The 18,940-nt window shown below is 40.7% G+C and overlaps 2 protein-coding genes across 3 annotated transcripts in view; one reads left to right on the top strand and one right to left on the bottom strand.

The window, feature by feature from the left end:
* plce1 (phospholipase C, epsilon 1) overlaps positions 1 to 6,309 on the top strand; it is a 78,031-nt gene extending 71,722 nt beyond the window's left edge. Inside the window, exons 40-47 of one of the 2 annotated variants that reach the window (XM_085466272.1) lie at positions 155 to 416; positions 577 to 695; positions 916 to 1,044; positions 1,132 to 1,329; positions 1,471 to 1,662; positions 1,759 to 1,971; positions 2,904 to 3,015; positions 4,892 to 6,309. In XM_085466272.1, the coding sequence (XP_085322398.1) occupies positions 155 to 416; positions 577 to 695; positions 916 to 1,044; positions 1,132 to 1,329; positions 1,471 to 1,662; positions 1,759 to 1,971; positions 2,904 to 3,015; positions 4,892 to 5,079 (1,413 nt within the window). In that variant the 3' untranslated portion in view covers positions 5,080 to 6,309. Of the gene's footprint in view, positions 1 to 154; positions 417 to 576; positions 696 to 915; positions 1,045 to 1,131; positions 1,330 to 1,470; positions 1,663 to 1,758; positions 1,972 to 2,903; positions 3,113 to 4,891 lie in introns of both variants that reach the window. The other variant, XM_085466273.1, reaches the window with a different exon arrangement.
* A 6,938-nt stretch (positions 6,310 to 13,247) lies between these two features.
* The window catches only part of LOC146703150 (protocadherin-15-like), a 230,776-nt gene continuing 225,083 nt past the window's right edge, over positions 13,248 to 18,940 (bottom strand). Inside the window, exons 39-40 of the mRNA XM_085466271.1 lie at positions 16,816 to 18,467; positions 13,248 to 13,305 (exon numbers count right to left, since the gene is read on the bottom strand). Of these exons, the coding sequence (XP_085322397.1) occupies positions 16,842 to 18,467 (1,626 nt within the window). The 3' untranslated portion in view covers positions 13,248 to 13,305; positions 16,816 to 16,841. The remainder of the gene's footprint in view (positions 13,306 to 16,815; positions 18,468 to 18,940) is intronic.

Here is an 18,940-nt window from a genome sequence, read left to right as displayed (position 1 = left end):
TCATACACATTGAAATGTTTAGTTTGTGTGTGTGTATATTGGAGAATTAGGTAACTTTAAGAAATGGTAAAAGAACGTTAAATACATTTTTATATTCTTGGGTCGTCTAATAGTCTTTAACGATATGACACCTCCGCTGCTCTTTTCTGCTCAGATTGTGTCCGGGCAGAACGTTTGTCCCAGTAACAGTGCCGGCAGCCCCTGCATCGAGCTGGATGTTCTGGGCATGCCCATTGACAGCTGCCACTTCCGTACCAAACCGATCCACCGCAACACCCTCAACCCCATGTGGAACGAACACTTTCAGTTCACTGTGCATTTTGAAGAGATGTGTTTCCTGCGATTTGCCGTGGTGGAGAACAACAGTTCCCAGACCACAGCTCAGAGGACTCTCCCACTTAAAGCCCTCAAACCAGGTACAAATACCAGACAATGTACATCTGATAAAACTTTGTCTCCAGGCTGTAGATGGGACTTTTATACACCAATAAAAATATGATGTAATCAGTCTATTTCAAACCACTAAAAGGTTTTCAAGACCGTTTAATTTTTTGTTTTTATGTGTTTGTGTTGTAGGTTACAGACATGTACAGTTGAGAACACAGCACAACGAGTCTCTTGAAGTCTCCAGCTTATTTATCTACAGCCACAGAACAGAGGAAGGTCCAGCAGGGGGCGCTACTGCCTCATCTTTGGTAAGATTTATTCAGGTTTGCTGCTTTTAAGAAAAACTGTAGATCAGATTCGACTTCTTCGTGTTACTGTAATTTTAAGAAACTTCTTTAAGGCGCACTAAATAATGCTTTGCAATCCAAATAAATTCAGAGAAAGTGGAGAAAGTAAGAGGGAGCATCTGGCATTCAGTGTGTTTTTATAATGACCTGCTGCCTTACATCTCTCTGACTCCCAAAACAGCTGTTCAGTTCTGAGGAGAAGCATGCGTCCCAGCAGCACAGGGTGACGGTGCACTGCGCTCCCGGTCCTGAACCCTTCACTGTTTTCTGTGTTACTGAGCAGACCACCGCCAAACAGCTGCTGGACGTGGTCAGTGCTGTAGAATCTGTAGAGCATTTATAAAGGCTGCAGTCACGGGAGTCACACACTTTTAAGCTTTATCTCTCTTCTCTACAGGTTGTGGGGTCAGCGGGAAACCCATCCGAATACTTTTTGTGTGAGGAGAAGGTTCCCCTGTTGAAGGAACGCAGCGAGGTGAAGCGCTGCCCGCAGCACCGAGCTCTAGCACCTGAGGAGGTGGTGGTCAGGGTGGTGTCCAGCTGGAACACTGAGGAGGGATATGTGAGGAGACTGTGCCTCAAAACTAGAGAGGAGGTACACATGTTTAGTATATGCAGTTAGAGTAATAAGCGGTTTCTCAAAAGCTTTTGTGAAGGCTATTTTGCAGACTCTGGCTCCCCCTTGTGGTTGTGTCATGCACTGTTTGACTGTTACTGTTGCTTTTAATTGCTGCAGAACTTGAATGAGAAGAACACGGTGGTGGAGGGAGAGGAGGAGGTGACTGTGGCAGGCAGAGAAGGAGGTGGAGGAGGAGGAGGAGGGGAGGATGATATGTTCTTTGTCCAGGTCCATGAAGTTTCACCCGAACAGCCTCACACTGTCATCAAAGCTCCACGCTACAGCACGGCTCAGGATATCATACAGCAGGTGAGTCCAGGAAAAGCAAACACATTATATAAACAAGCATGAGTCACAGCAGAAAGCACATCCTAATATTTTCAATTTTCTTTGTTTTTTGGCCAGACTCTGTCAAAGGCTAAGTATTCCTACAGTATCCTCGCTAACCCCAATCCATGCGACTACGTGTTGATGGAGGAAGTGACCAAGGACGTCGGCTCTAAGAAGTCCTCGTCCACCAAGCCTCTTCAGCGAGTGCTGCTGGATCACGAGTGTGTCTACCAAGCTCAGAGCCGCTGGCGGGGCGCGGGAAAGTTTATTCTTAAACTCAAAGAGCAGGTAGCTCTGAGCACGACGACCAATTTCTAGTCCTAGAGACTCTTTAGGTTTTTTCCTTAGTTTTATTTAATATTTATGTTTATTGTAGCAATACTTTTAAAGAACATTTTTGTTTTTTTGCTTTCCTTGTGCACATCCACAAAGGAGACCGTTTTATATGTGCAACTTTGCTCTCAGCCACCATCTTTCTAACATGCTGTTCTTTCTGGGGATGCAGCGATACATCGGGCGAACATCTATATTGGTGATAACAGCCTTGTTGTATCAGCCAATAGGATGACCAATATAACTCAACTGATATTTATCTGCTGAGTTGCATCCTTTTTAATAGTGATGAAGAGCCAGAAGGCCAAATGGGTGTTAAAAACATCAGTATGAGTGTTGGCCCAGAGTTTGATAATCGCTGCATGCCTAGTTCCTGCTCAGTATGCTGTTGCTTGCTCACTAATGTGTTTTAGCATGCTTAATTGCCTACATGAAATAACCCGTTCCTGTGACCTTTATTTCCCAAATCTTTCATCTGTTTTGTGCTTTTGTGATTTCCTTTGTAGTGTTTTCCATCTGCTTTGTTACTAATATGCTTATGTAACTCTATGCTCTGTACATTTTAATGCTTTTAGCGTTTTATCTATTTGTCATCGTTTTGCGCTCGATTTTTGTTTGTTTTGTTTTTTTCTCGCTCTGACAGCCTGGAAATAATGTGTTTAAATGTCCTGCCTTGCTAAATAAAGGTCTAATGCCTCTGTAAGCTCTATTTGTTTAAGTTTTTTCGTCTGTCTTGAGACAAAATGTGATCTGAAGAAATAGAAAAAAGTAAAGGGGATCATGTACATTGGTGTTTTCTCAGCTCTTATGAGTCTGCTCAGGCTTTATTGGCACATTTCTTATGCTGTAAATGCATCTCTTTTACACGGATTCACTTCTGTTTCCAGGTGGTGAGGGAGGACAAAAAGAAAGTCATTTCCTTTGCCAGTGAGCTCAAGAAGCTGACTAGTCGCAGCCGCAGCATGACAACTGGCAGCGGAGTGGATGGCCCTGCCCAGAGTAAGGATGATAGAGCTGCATGCTGTGTGGCTCTGACAGAGCTCCAGGAGTGAGGCTCACACTCTGTCTGCCGTGTTTGCATGGAAAAGCAACAGAGGTACCGTATGTCATCTCTAACCTCTAACATTCGAGAAGTAGAACTCAGTGTGAGTGGGAAAAATTGCCACTATTTTTGAAAAGTACAAGCAGAGTTTGGATGGGATAGATTTAAAATTGTTGATGGATTATAGGTGTCATGTAAGTACAATGCAAAAACCAAACAAAAATATGGTAGCTCTCAGGGTGATCGACCTTTCTTTTAAAGTGCCTTACACTCTTCTTATTATTATAGTTTTTTTAAAGTCTCCCAATTGAGATTTTGGATGATACTTATTTTTTTTAATGTTTTAATCTTTCAAAAGTTTTATGGAAAATTAAAGTCATGATAATAATAATGATAATGATAATAATAAAAAAACAGGCTATTTATTAACTCCAAATCTGCTCCAGGCTGCAGGATCTTCTGACTCACGTCTCCAAAGTGATCTGCAGAGTTTTTGTTCAAAAAAAGAAATAAAGTGAAAATGAATGGAAGCATATTCATTTTTAATCTAACTCCACCATTAAAACTCTAAGTGTAAGTGGTGTTTTTATCCTGTGTCGAGCTTCTTCTTGTACCTGAACCTGAACAAATTTAACGTGAAATTGAGGCTAATAAATGAATAAAAAATAAATAAAATCCCTGCAATAAATAGAAACATTACAGTGTATACACTCACTGGATGTACTTCGTCTGCTGCACCAGACACTAGACTGGCTATTGTGTTATCATTATGAGGAAGATGAATGCTGTGGTAGCCTGTACCTGTCAGGTTTAGTCTCACAGAGGCATCATCAAAATGCAAACGCCGCTCATAACTGTGGCAGTCTGCATTGCAGTGATAGGTAATTACATTTCTGATAGGTTGATCACCTGTCATCGTGTGATGACGTCACTGTTTCTGACAATGACGTCCAGTGTGTATTCTTGACATTTAACAAATGTCTGGAACTTTTTTTCCCCCCTTCATAAAACAATTGCAGTGCCCTTTTGAAATCTTTTGTCATTCAGATCCTGTCTTCTTCTTCTTCTTACCTACTTTTGCAGGCTTATTGCTGGATTCATTAGCAGTTTATCATCACAGCTAGGTTAGCAGATGTGTGTTAAAACAGCAGAAATGTGTATTTCATGACCCAAATGAGAGGCTATGCATGAGAGAACTACAGAAACGTGATCAAATATTGCTCAACAGGGCAACACAGTCATTCTCCTTCATTTAGGATTGCGTTTTTAACGTCATTGCTGTTTTCTCATTGGGACTGAACCCTCTCATACTTCATTCTAAAAGTAGTAACAATACTCCCCTTGTAAGGACTTTGAAGTAAATTAATCCTAATTACAGACTATGCTACAAAGAAGGGTCATACAGTGCAAGGCTAAGTGGCAATTGTCACCATCGGTCAGCTGTAGAAGACGTGTTTAATCAGCACCCTCAATTGCGACTTTCAATTTAAAACAGATTAAAAAAAGTAGCCCTGAAGAAGCAAAACCATGTGACAAATGTGCAGGTGATGCACAATAATATGCTAACTGGAACGCAGAAAAAGATTTGTATTTGTGCTTGTGGTCATTTTTGCAGTTTACTTCAAAGTCTGTTGTTTTAAAACCCCTTACAGTCTAATATTGAAACGGCAGCCATTTTTCACATTTTTAACAGAAGATCACTTTGCGGTGTAGCAACAATTCATTGTGGTTGTGTTATTAACAAGTGTTGTGTCTTTCTTTAAACTCTTTTTTTTTTTTTTAACTAAATATTGAAAAACAGAAACATGAAAATTGATCCTATTTCCTCTTCAGGGTACCTGTCTGCAGCTGCAGGTCTGAGGGCATGGGTGACAGAGGGCAGGGTGGGGGCTGGAAGGTTCCTACAGGCCTCCTCCAACTCTTTCAGAGAGGAGCTCCTATCTGTCCACCTTCCCACCTCTTCTCTGACCCCTTCAGCCTGGAAGCTTTACCTCCTCAGGAACTGGAAGACCCACAAATGAGTTCTAGACACAGAGAGACTTGCATTGACTACTTCTTAACTTGGAGAATTTCTCTTTTCACAAGGTGTTTTCAGTGATGGTCTCGTGCATTGTCGGGTTCTGAGATTCCCTCCTGTCAAAGTCTTGAAGGAATCCAATCCTACCCTGTGTTAAATGAGCAAGTGAAGGACAGGATTCAGTCCAGGCTCTGTTACTGGGTTAGGTGACAGGTAATGAGCCCCTTTTGCTTGGGAGGAGATTGGCGAGCCCACCCGCTGTCATCCAAGTCATCCACGAGGACTGTGATGGTCGTGGGCTGGTAGCTCAGCTCCTCTCGGGGCAGCTGTTTTTATTGAAGTCCGCTGGGACATGAAATGGCAAACTGTCCCTCATATTTCAAATAAATAAGAGAGGATAAAAAAGATTCCTGTGTCACATACAGAGAATAATTCTGGCTTTGATGGTTGCTAAATTGCCATTGGATTTATTGAAATAGTAAAACACAAACTATTTGGAGTATTTATTTTCCCTTTTCAAGGACTATTAAATCTCCACAAGTGACTACACGCCTTGTGCACTAGCATAATTGTTTGAATAAATCTTTTGTACAGTATGTTTAAAACAAAGAAGTAAAATCCACACTTGCTAGTAAATGTTAAAATGGACGAAGAGATGTAGGAGATTGTTGCTTCCTCAGGTATGGGCTCATTTGGTTGAGGGCATTGTGAAGGAGGCTGACAAGCTGGCTTGTTTGGTTCTTTCCCTACTGTTCCAGTTTCACAGTACTGTAAGAGCACATTTTGGGGCAGTGCAGATGAGCAAAGCTCACAGAAAGACGCAGCAAATGTGAGGATAAAGAATCGGAGGCTTCTATTCTATTTAAATGTCGTAAAAATGGAAGCAGTTTATCGGACACTACCGTATTTGCCCTAAATAGTCGATATATGAGGAGCGTTTTAAGGCAGTGTAGGCACACACTATTATATTCTGCAAATGCAAATGTGGAGCAACTTCTCACTGTTTTGGTAAAGTTGTCTTGTGTCGGTTTAAAATGTTGCAACACTGCCTCCAACATTTGATGATTTTGTGGCTGTATCTCTGAGGATGATCTGCTTTGTTTTACAGAGTATCTTATTGCTCACATCATTGTGCACAAATATCAACCATATCTCACCTTGTCAGCCAAACTTAAAAAAGCTTAAAAAGTTAAAAATGTTTATATATGAATATATATACATTACTATATATATATATATATATTTAAAATGTAATTTAAACATGGGGTATTGCTTTTTAATAGTGTGAATACAATGCGATCACCAGAACTGTTTGTTAACCTTTTTTGTGCAACAGTAAGCTTTCTGAATATTTACATTGTTAAATGCAAAACTGGTGGAGCCCAAAACATAGTTACAAATTTAGTCAGACAGTCATTACTTCAGAGATTGTTCAAATATGGACATTTCCTCTGTTGGACCTAATTGAGTATTTCCTGCAAATTCCTACATTATTTTATTGGTGCAATGATGGTTGTAGTGCTAAGATCCTTTGGAGAGCATCCCGGTCTTCTTCAAACAATGTTTTGCACTTTTCGTTTTCCTTTTGGTGTCGTCATCAATGTTTTTGTGTTACTGTCTAATTAGTGACAGCGACTTGATTGTTATGGTTAGAACTGCTTCTGTCTTGTTATGTCGTTGTATTTATTACTTTCAATTTCAGCCCAGTCACAAATTTAGTTTTAAAGAAAGCACAAGTACATTTTGGGGGAGTTTTTTGTCAGACTTATAGGTATGTATTCCGTGTTCCCCAACAGAATTGAATGTTCGTAATGCAATTGATTGGTTTTTCTTTATTTATTGGTCTGGACTTACTGTCCTTGATTTTAAGAGCAGCATCTTTATAGATATTTAATGTAAGTAATGACTAGATTTTTTTTTCTTTCTTCTGCACATCTAAATCTACATTCAAAATTCATTTGGTGCCACTTTTCTCTCTTTTAATTAGCGACATTTCAATATTTTAGGACTAATAGTAACTTTTTATTTTACTTCCTCCCATTTGGTTAATGACGTTACCAAATATACATTAAAAAATAATAACATTAAGATGTAAAACGACATGATACATCTTGATTATTACCCAAAAAGGAGCCGTGACACAAAATCAAGTCCATCATCAAGACTCAAGAACACAGACCTGCTGTATTAGGGTTATTTTATTTCTCCATTTAAAATTTTCACTCAGAAAAATCACTTTTGAGTCTCTTTATTGAAAGCTGTTTCAATTCATTCCTGCTTACTCAGCTTTAGGCTTATTATAAATCCTACTTTTATAAAAATGGAATCATTTTTTTTTACCAATATTCCAGAATACTAAAAATTTAACAAACTAGAATTATTTGTTTAAAGAAGCTTAAAAACCTTTCAAAAAAGGCTTAATGCCAAGTAATGAGTTATAGTTTTAGTGCAATAGTGAAGATCTGTTATTCTTCATCTTTTTAATACCTACAAACGACTGACATGTTCCACTTTAACTCATACTTTCAACTTGTGACCATCAATTAATGGGTTAAATTTGACCTGATTAATATTAATCACATGCATGGATTATGTTTTGTTGGGAGTAAGGGAGTAGGGTGGGACCTAAGGCGTATGATATTTAAGGTAGATGAGACTGTGATCCCAGAAACCACAACTCTATATCGGTGATAATTAAGCTGCAATCCTTTAATCCAGTCAGGCTTTTGTTACTCTAACCGTTTCTAATTTAAACTTTGGATAAAAAAAAAAAGCCATTACGCGAAGCAAAACCTAATCTTTCACGAAATGGTCATTACAACTACATGCCTGGATGAAAGCGATATCAGCTCTAATAAGCGTGTGAAATCCACAGTGATTCCACACAGGAAGGGACATTTTCAGTTTTAAATCTGAGTTATAACACCACCACATCTTGTTTCCTTTTTTTCTCTAACCTCTAGACCTCGTTTCTGAATGTAACTGTTCTTAACCTGAGACAAATGTGTGTTTGAAGTTATTTATTTGAATGTGAAGCCCTGGTTGGCATTTGTGTTGTTTATGCGTAAGTTCCTGTAAGTAGTTATTAGTGTTTGTTTATTTATTTCAGTATGTGAGAGGGTGAACTCTACTGCCCTGACTTTACTCAAACGTATTTAGATATGTAAAGAAATATTTTACTGTAAAATATTTAGTGTATTATTCATACTTATGGCATGTTATTCTGCAGTATGCAGCAGCATTTTATTTTCCATAACTGTGGACTAAATCTGACAATTTGAGACTTTATTTTACATTTTGGTGTATTCATTATATCCACGTGTATGCTGTCAAGCTATGTTTTGATTGTTAGCACTTTCCATAAGTGGTCCACTATACACTTTAACATCCGCTCTCTGTGTTATGCCATGACTGTCAAGTGAACATTTGTCTATTTACTTGAATTTACTTTAAATGGATGGTAATCGGTGGATTTTATTTTTTGTCATATGAATCACAATAAAAATGGGAAATACTTTGATCTCTTTCTTATGTCCAGAGGAGGGCGTATCCAGGATTTCTAGAAACTGTTATGCATTTTGAGATTGATAAGACCACGTGGCAATTTTCCACTTGATTGTAGTCCATCTTCAATGACCATGGATGGACACATGTCCGGATCTTATTTATCTTATTTATTTTCTAATTTTCTCGTTGAATGGTAGAGATTTAGAGTTTCTAATCTGAGTTTGCAGAGGATGGTCCAAAAAACGGAAAATATCCAATGAGCAGCAGTTCTTTGAGCAAAAATGTGTTTTTGATGCCAAAGGTTAGAAAAAACGTGGCCGGACTGCTTGGAGTACCACTTGTAACTCTATGCAGAAGAGCATCTCTGAATGTTAGGGCAGCAGAAGACCACACTGGGTACTAGCTAACAACAGGAAACGGAGTACAGTTCACATAGGCTCAGTGAAAGTGAACAATAGAAGATTGAGAAAATGTTACCTGATGTACTAAGTCTTAATTTCTGCTGTGACATTCAGTTTAGAATTTGGAATAAACAACATGAAAGCATGGATCCATCCAATCTTGTATCAGTGCTTCAGCCTGCTGGTGGTGATGTAATGATGTGAGTAATATTTCCTAATATTCCCTTAGTAGGAATAACCTACCTGAGCATTGTTGCTGACCACATCCATCTTTTTATGACCCCAGTGTGCCCATCTGTCCGACTGTGTGATGCTATCGTGTCAATATGGACTAAGGATTCCAGCACCTTGTTTAATCCATACCATGAAGAATTAAAGCAGATTTGATAGAAAACAGGGTCCAACCCAATAATGGCAAAGTGTACAAAATAAAATGGCCTGTGAGAGTTTAAAGCCAGCTTCTTTGTAACCTGTCAGAGATGTTTTGAGCATTTTATAATTAAGCAAACATGATGACTCACTTTGTTTTGGGGATGAAATGTTCTGTCTCACAATGTTCCAGCTACTAATCAAATCTCTGGTTGCTCTGTCAGAGCTTAATAAGCCACGTTCAGCCTGTCTTCTCCAGTAAAACAGTGGCCTCCGGAATCGGTGAAAATTTTAACAATCAATTTTGTTGAATCAGTGTTAGCTGCTCAGATGTGCCCTTCCTTCCAGAAACTGTTTAAAATATGACTCTGGTACACTCCACTAATTCCAGGTAATAAGGAGCACACAGTTTCAAATATCACCACCCGTACTGCACCCTCTGTTGATTTCCTTAATGCAAAATTATGTGGTCATCCAATTAAAGGTGAAAGTTTTAAACCCCGGTAATTCTGGAGCTTAATGATCCCAGTCTTTCAAGACTTCAAATAAAACTGTATGCAGTTCACAATTAAAAAGTTTCCTCCAGCCTTATTGTGAGCAACTTTGATAAAGGAGAGGGCTTCATGTGCAAAGTTAAGCAGATTTCCTATGGTAGTGTGGAATTATAATTAAAAGGAATCTCTTCTTTCAGTATCTTCTGATCAATATCGGTTTAAATGAAATTTAATTAACTATTAATGGCGCAGAAGAAGTTTTTTTTTGTTCATGAAATTAAAGCTTTGGTTTTACACTTTTGGCAATATATGCCTTCTTGCAAGAGAAGATCAATAAGAGAAAGGCATGAAGACTGGAAACTGCATCCATGAACTTTAGTAATTAGCATTTTTCTTTTAATTAATTTATAAAATATGTGAAATTGAGAAGTTTGGGACAAAGCTGTAACCTTCTTTTTTTGACTGCTGCTAAGCAGGAAGGAGGCATATCGGTCTTTTTTCATATTTATTAGACAGGTGTTTAAGTGATATTGATCTTGTTTAAGCAAGAATAAAATTAACTCTTATTTTAAGTCCTTTTTTCAAGGGGTCATTTTAAATAAAATCATTAAAAACTCTTTAAAGTATGTTATAGTTGCCGTATAATCATCTTTCCTCACTATAACGTTGCTGTGAGTTTGCATCTACCCCTGAACCCCAAATCTCCACCACCACCTCGTTAACTGTCCCTCGGTGTGACAGCTTTAGCCAAGCTTAAAATTAACTCTAGCAGTTTCATTTGGCTTGATTCTCCTGCTTTCTTTATGTTGTGGAGATGCTGTGCTTAGCTTGTAGGTGCATCTTCAAATGGGAACTGCTGCTCTTAAGACCTAACCAACGGTTACTAATCACCACAATGTCCTTTTTACTTGCTTTCAAGTCAAAAATTAAAACAACTGCAGCAACAAACTGCACTTCTTTGAAATATTTGAGTCTGGTTTCCAAATCCAAATGCTCATAGTCTGTATACAGACCCAATGCTGCCAACCAAAGCATTAGCTCTTCGGCTAATAAAATGCTAGAACGTATCGAATAAGCTGTACCACACAGTGGGATGTATTGTTTTTTAGAAGTTCCAATAAAAACATTCCAAAAAGCACCAACCCCATAACATCAGGTAACAGGTATTCACTACAAGACAAGGCGGTAATTTTCATATCTCAAATTGGGAATTTAACATATCACTCTACAGGGGGTGAAGCTAGGCTGAAGTGCCTGTTGGCAAAAAGCAGAGGTTTTGACTTTACATGCACAGCTTCTACCTAATTTATTGAAAGATGCTGTTTTAGTGACTGTTCCGAATTTCGGTTATCCAAAAACCCTAAATGCTTCCAGGCCGGTTGCCCATACAACAGCGGTGATGAAAATCCTTGTAAAATTAGTTAAGACGGAGCTTTTAAGGAAAACAGAGTATGTGCTTTAATCCCTATGCAGTTTGCTTAGAGACCAAAGAGAAGAGTAGACAACGCCACTGTGAGCTTATTGAACCTAATTGTCAAAAGTATTGTTGATTTTTATTTGGCCTTCAATACAATTAAATTCCATATCTTAATATGAAAATCTTGAGGATCTGAAACCTGTTTCATCAAGTCTGCTCCTTGAATGGCTCCAAGGAAACAAATATATGTCAAAGGTTTTCAAACCTGAGCACACTGGACCAACGGTGTGTTGCTGCCCGTCCTACTGGTACACTGCAGAAGGTGTATGGAACAATGAAGGAGGTGTAGTCCCTCCAAAGTCTTCACTTCACCAAAAATCAGCAGCTAGATAGTTAAATCTTGTTCCAACAGGACCATGATACCAAACACACTTAACTAATTTTGGAATGAAAAAAGCAGGCTAACATTAATCTGCTGAAATAGCCTTCCCAAAAACTCAACTCTATTGAAAATTTGTGGACTACGCTAAAAAGCCGTGTCCGTGACAGGAAACTAACCAATTTAAAAAGGCGGGTGTTGAAGTTGAACCTTGGCTCCTGTTTTTCCAGCCTTCAAGGTTACAGCTTGGGGTTTAGCAGCATATCATCAAGTTAGCGAAACCACATTTCAATGGCTGGAATTTTATTTGGGTAAAGTCTGCTAAGCAACTTTACAAGGATAAAAAGGCAAGTGTGAACAATACACGACTTCATGTGTTAATGAAACATGTCAGGCAAATTCAAGATGAGTTGCGTCAGTAGTCGTAATACTGAATGAGTCACTCAGTTCCATACAGACACCAGTCGCTTAAAGGGCCATTAAAAAGTTCACGCACCTTTGCCTCTGCTATCAAAGTAGAAATATAAGTCCTCTCAGTTTAGGTCCAGTTTTCTAAAGGTGTTGCAGCTCTGAAATCAGGTCAGTTTCAGTGGAGAAGGTACAAAAAAGTGACATTTAATAAGTAATCCAAATAACCAATTAAACGCCAATGAATTTGTTCTGTTTTTGCTTCAAATATAGTTCCATCACTTCTCTGAATGTAAATAAAATAAAGTTCTACTGGCTGATATGTGAGGAATCTTCCATCACAGACAACAGACTAGCAAATCATGTAATTAGATTTCTTCCAATTGACCTGGAGCATCCCTGTTAGTTCCACAACTAATGAACAGAAATCATGTCTCAATGTTTCAGTGATCTTGGCAATATGGGACGAGCACAGTAGCGTAGCGTTCAGTCAGAGTTTGGTCATGGGTATGTGAAGGCTGTTCCACGGCCCCATCCATAACTCCTCCTCGTCCGACTGCGTTCTGTCACTCGGGCACTCCAGCGGCTCTCTGATGACGAGTCCGTCCGTGTCGTCGTTACTGCCGTCTACCTTGGACTCTCTCTCGCCTTCTTCCGACTCGTTTCTCTCCGCTGTGCTCTGGGACTGCTCCGTGCCTTCCTGTGCCACTTTGAGCAGGTTCGATTTCGACGCCACGCTTTCAGGGCCTGCGTTGCTGGTGCTGGTTGACCCTGAAGAAACGCTGGATTGTCGCGTGTTGAACACATTCAGCGTTTTGCTGTCAGGATTGGAGAAAGAGGACGTGGTTGTCGTGGTGGCAACCGTTCCCGAGCTCTGGAAAGTGCGGAGTGTGTTGCACCCGCCGTCCAGCGTCGTTCTGAAGCTGTTCAGGGGAACTCTTTCTTCCAGTGTGGCAGCCATTTTGTCTAGTTTTTTAAAGTGCTTTGCCAGCCTTGAGCTGAAGATAGGAGAGGGGAGTTTGAGGTTGTTGTTCGTAGTAGTGGTTTGCGTGGGCCCTGTGGTGTTTACTGAGCGTCGGGTGCGGATGATGGAGCCATTCTGGGCCACGTAGATGCTCCCGTTAACGTTGACTTGGCTGTTGTGGGTGGAGGACAAGCGCCCACGTTGGGTTTCTGGCGCGCTTTCCTCACCCGTGGAGCTGGTCTCGTACTCTCGGTCAAACACCAACTTGACCCGACGTTTTCTGCTGCCCTGCTGAGAGAAACACATCAATAATGTGACTTTAAACTGCTGACCTTGGGAGTTTCATTGAGGCAAGAGAAATGAATCGTAAAAGTGATGATACAAAGCACAAAAAGTGAACATCTGCTGTCTGCCTCAAAGTGCTTTTTCGATAATGCCTCAAAACTCCTTCGGTGAACTGTACTGAGTAGTTACCCTGATGATGTATTGTGGTGTGCACTGGGGAACTTCACACAGTTCACATATCTACTCACAAAAGGCCATCGAAAGTTTAAAACTGAAATTAAAGGCATTTTGGAGAATAATGCACTCCTTCTTCCTTCTCTCACTAGCAGCGAGTGCCTCTGTGGTGTCGACATTGAACACATTTGCCTTACATGCAAAAAGTCTCTGGTTTGAGATCAGGAGGAGATACAAACCCAGCCTCAGGGGGTGTCAAAAGCTAGTGTACTTCCTCTGCCAGTCCCCAAGCCTGGATAAATAGGAAGGCTTTCTCAGGAAGAACTGTACCAAATCAAGTCTGTTTACCCATCTGCTGTAGCAAACCCTTGGGAAATAAGTACTTTTAGTTGCACCAGCAGCTTTGCAAGGATGTGTAAAAAGTTGACAGGGTGATGGCGTATCTCCATGATCTAATCTTTTTCAAAAATAAAGACTGACTATGTTTGACCCACATAAGTATTCTTGATTTATGATTTTAAGCTTCATTTCCAAGGTTTGGTTTGATTTAGGCGTACAAACTAGGATTAAAGCCTTTCACGACATTAAACAGCTTCCTTTGTGAGCATCAGAGACTTACCGGTGATGATATTAGCATCCATTTAACAAACAGTTATTCCCACAACTAACAGAGGTGTTACTACAAGTTGTAACAACCACCTGGGTCTCATTCCCAAGGTGTCAAAGCTGCTGGTGTCTTGTAGAGAAGCACAAGGTATCCAATGGCATCCCTGCTGTGATGCATTCGGTGGCAATACTGGGGCAAAACCGAGAGAGGTCCCACTCCCAACTCATTATGTACAGTATGGGCGCTTGTAAAGGACGGCCTTGTTTTAACTTGAATAGTTTACAATGTCTGAAAAATAAGCAGGAGGTAAAAGCAACAGCAAGAACTATTCGGCGAGTGAAAATCAAGCAAAACAAAAAGTGCAAAGTACAAAGCTTCCAAACAGGACATGGCCCGCTGGCTGACAGAGACACTGTGATTTATTTATGCGTTGCTTTTTAAAAGAGGACAGTTATCTCTCAGCATCCAGTGCTACCGCTGCCAGTGCATCAAGGCAGCTACACCAAAGGACACCTTGTGTGTTTCTCTGTGACAGAAGCGGTATCTGACAGAACAGCATTGTGTGATGGGCTAGGAAGACGATGTGTTACAATATCAGCACAGTGGCTTTCTGGGTTAATACAGTCTTTTAGGAAGACATCCTAAAAAATGCTGGGTAAAATCTATAACTAATAATAAATGATTTGACTAACTGTGAACATTGATAGCATTTATGTTTAGGTTACATTGCATTCAGAGTTCTCTCATAGTCGGAAATGGCCAAAGGACGAATTCCACAACCCTGATTCCAAAAAAGTTGTTACACTGTATAAAATGTAAATCAAAACAGAATGCAGTGATATCCAAATCTCATAAACCCATGTTTTATTTATAATAGAACACAGAAAATAAATGGAATTAAAAAAAACAAAAAACTGTTTAAACTGAGACATAAATTAGCTCGCTTTGAATTTGATGGGAGCAACTCAAAAAAGTTGGAACGACAGCAACAAAAGCCTGGAAATGTAAGTGATTCAAAAAAGGAGCAGCTAGATGAAAATCTTGTAACTGATTAGATTAAGTGGGACTGGATGGCCACATCATTGGGACTAAAGAGGACTATCACCATCTGGTTTGATATCAGTGCTCAGTTCAAAAACCTGCATCCTTGCGTCAATGCGTTAGCGTGGTTAGCTTGTTATCGCATTAGCGCCGAGCAGCCCCATGCACGGGGCGATCTGCGTTAACTCGCCAACGGAGATTTGCCACATTAATGCGGTTATGGCGTTAACGTGGTTTTAATGAGATTAACGCTGACAGCACTAGTAAAGACTCAAAATATCAGAAATAAACAATCACAATAACCCATGAACACACACTAGGTGACAATAGGAACGAAAGTCTGAGATGGTGTTGTTTTTTAAGGGAAGGCCTTACATATTTCAGCAAGACAATGCTAAACCACATAGTGCATCTATTACAAGAATATGGGTTTGTAAGAGTTGAGGTGCTGAACTTGCCTCCCTGCAATCCAGAGTTTTCCCCAACCGGGAAACATTTGGCACATAAAGGAAAACTATGACAAATAAGACCCTGGACTGTTGGGGAGCTAGCTTCACTTACCAGACAAGAAATGTCCAGAAACTGCTCTCCTCTGACTAAAAAAAGGGGTTAAAGTTGGGACTGTTGCTGCCATCAACTTTAAATTCTTCACACAACAGTCCAACATTTATGGAACTGGGGTTGTATTTCAGTTGATATATGTATTTATATGGAAATAAGGCTATCTACACACCAGACTGAAGACATGCCAAACCTTCTCTGGTCAGAAGACCCAACATTTCCATGTCATTTGTAAAGATTTTGATTTAATTGCTGTTAAAATAAACATTTTTTCATTTTAAAGTGAGAAAATGAGCAACAATAAAAAAAACACTTTGACTCACTGCAAATACAAAGACATGTCAGCAGTGTGACTCAACAAACCGGCCTTTGGATCATCTAATGATGAGGTTTTTTGTGTTTTTTTAAATGAAAAAAACTGAAATGGGGAAATGATTTTGGAAATATAGCACATGTTGGTCTTGGATGTAATCTTTTAGAACACAAAACTAAATTATTTAAGTATAATATAGTAGGTCAGGGTCAACACTGCTACATGTTCACACACACATACACACCATGTAACCCTTAAAGATTTAAAGAACCTTCATTGTATAGAAGAAAGTACATGTTCTCCATAACAAAGAAAGCATCTTTTCTTCCTGCTGGTAAACGCTGCTGGAAGAGCTGACTGCTAGCAGAAGAATGAGCAAAGAAAGAGAAATGACTAATGAAAAAAAGCTTGAGTAAACCTTAAGTGCAACAAAGAGAGGTCAGTAAATAATCTCTGAGCCGTAGCAGCATAAGAGAAACAATCAGCTCGAAGTGGGAGCTTTCACAATCGGAAAACGAGACAAGTCGGCTCAGGGGGGAAAAAAAACTGTAGATGTAAAGCAGAAAAGCACTTCACGAAGACGAGAGAAAGGCTAACTGGGGAAAAAAGGGGGATTAAAGTTACAAGCCAAAGAAAGAAAGAAAAAAAGAAGAAGAGAGACAGTCAGAGAGGGCAGCAGAGGACATGCCGACACTTTAAATTACAGTGGATGTAAATCACGCCAAACAAGAAAACACAAAAAAGAGAGAGATTAAAGTTATAAATTCCACTCAGGTAATGACTTCACTCTCAATCCAAGCATTTTCACCCCAGACCTTACTGAGTGGCAAAGAATTTAATCTCGGCTCAGCTGACTCCCAAATCCCCCTCTTCTTCATCTTTGGGATCTTCGCCTTCTTCCCCATCGTGGTCGCTGCTTTTCTCCTCCTCCTCATCCTCTTCGCTGTCCTCCATGATTGGTGACAAGTCGTCCGAGCTGTCCGTCGGGCCTGAGCTGATGTCTGACTGGGTGTGACTGGAAGCTTGCCTGCTCGTTGACGGCTTTCCCAATCCAGCACTTTTTACCTCTTCTTCTTCAGATTCCTCGCTCTCTTCTTCACTCTCTGGCTCTGTTGCTTCACGTGAAGGCCGTCTGGAAGTTTTGGGCCTGGAACTAGAAACGGTTGAACGCGAATGTCTAGAACTTTCCGAGTCCCTGCTGCTCTTTCTATCAGTCTCTTTGCCGCTCCGGTCTCGCCGTCTGCTGCTGCGTTCCCTTCTAAAGCTCCCTCTACTGCTTCTGCTTTTATGACTCCTGCTGTTGCTGCTCACAGAACTATCACTAACGTGTCTTTTTGCCGGTTTTCTACTCATTTTTTTCCTCTCATCTTCCGTCTCAGACTCAGACCACTCTCCCAGCTCATCTTGGCTTTCCTCTTCCTTTGCGTTTCCTGAGTCGGACTCAGTTTTTTCTGTTTCTGTGTCATACTCGGCCTCGTCTGTTTCTGCCGGGACACGTAACGTGTGGCTGCTTGCGTCTGAGAAACTGAATTCCGACAGAGACTCTTTGCTGCCACTTCCTGTTTCCGAATCACTTTGAACACCGCCGCGAAATCTTTGTTCTTTTCTCCACCATCCCTCAATGGAGCTGTTCGGCTCTCCGAACTCCCACCTCCTCCCCTCCTCTCCTGTGGCTCCCTTAGACACTAAAGCAGAAACGCTCATATCTCCCATGGAGCCATCCATCTTCCCTGTGTCCCAGCTTTCGCCATTGCTCCACTGTCCACCTCCCACCCTGGCTGGTCCCTGGAGCCTTCTGGCTAGGGAGATAAGACTGAGGGCCCCGCTCAGCTTTTGTTCCATTGCTGGGGGTTTGCTTGCTTCAGTGGACATCTGGAAATAACTCCCATCTATGACCATGCTGCCATCCCGGCTGAAAGACTGGCCAGAGGACAACAGTCCAGGGAGCCGTCCCCTGTGCTCTGGCCTGATGCCTCCTCCTCCTCCAACTGCATTGTTTGAGCCGCCACCTCTGTTGTTTCTCCCCCATGTTTCTACTTCTTCTCTTCCTCCCCTCTCCCTCCTTATTTCTACTGCTTCATCTCTGCCTACCCTTTTATTTTCCCTCTTCCCTGCTCCCCCATTCTCAAACCCAATTCTCACTCCTCCCGCTTTTCCCTCCACTTTTTCTCTTCCTCGGCCTCCCTCCTCTATCGGTCCAATTCTGGCTTTGTTCCACGGAGGGTGAATGGCAGGAGGCTGTCCAGACTTTTTCCCTGCAGAGGACAGCGCCGTACTCACTCGCATCAAAGCCTGCAACCTGGTAGCCACGCTCGAGCTCTTAGGTTTAGTGTTAGCAGTTGTACTGCCTTCTTGTTTTTTGTCATCCTCAGTTCTCACGTGTCCGTGGGTCTTTCTCAGGGCTGGAATAGTTTGAGCCTGAAGGTGGGAAGGGTGTGGAGCTAATTTGTCTCCTTGAACTTTTCTCCTCACCTGGTGCAATGATGACATTAGTCCAAAAACAAGTTAGATAACACTAACATTTGACCATAACGAGCAACCACTACATATTAACTTTACAGCATGCTTTCAATATGAATAGTCACATTCCATTATGTAGTACATTGTAACAAAAATAAAAAAGGATGTACTGCAACCTTAAAAGGATAGCTGAACATTTAGGATTAACAGACAGATCCCAAATAGCATCCACATACAGGCCTAATCTGCGTTACTTTTAGCGCTTGCAAATATGGGCCAAACACACATTGCCATCTGAGATGAGAAGAGCCTGAATTAGGGTTTCTTTTTAGGATAATGCTGTACAGTGTTTGTCTTTCTAGCTAATTCCTCCCGTTTCAATCTTTCTGCTTTCAGTCACTGTAAATCTTGAGCCACCCTTCATTTCTGATGCGCTGATTTATTGCATGTGCAAACATATGCAGGAATACTAATGATCTTAAGAG

The sequence above is a fragment of the Copadichromis virginalis genome, linkage group LG8, assembly GCF_057382275.1.
Source record: "Copadichromis virginalis isolate Kocher_CV1m ecotype Utaka linkage group LG8, C_Virginalis_male_GT1.1, whole genome shotgun sequence".
Taxonomy (NCBI): Eukaryota; Metazoa; Chordata; class Actinopteri; order Cichliformes; family Cichlidae; genus Copadichromis; species Copadichromis virginalis.
Note: the sequence above shows the minus strand (reverse complement) of the source record. Positions and strands in the feature narration are given on the sequence as shown.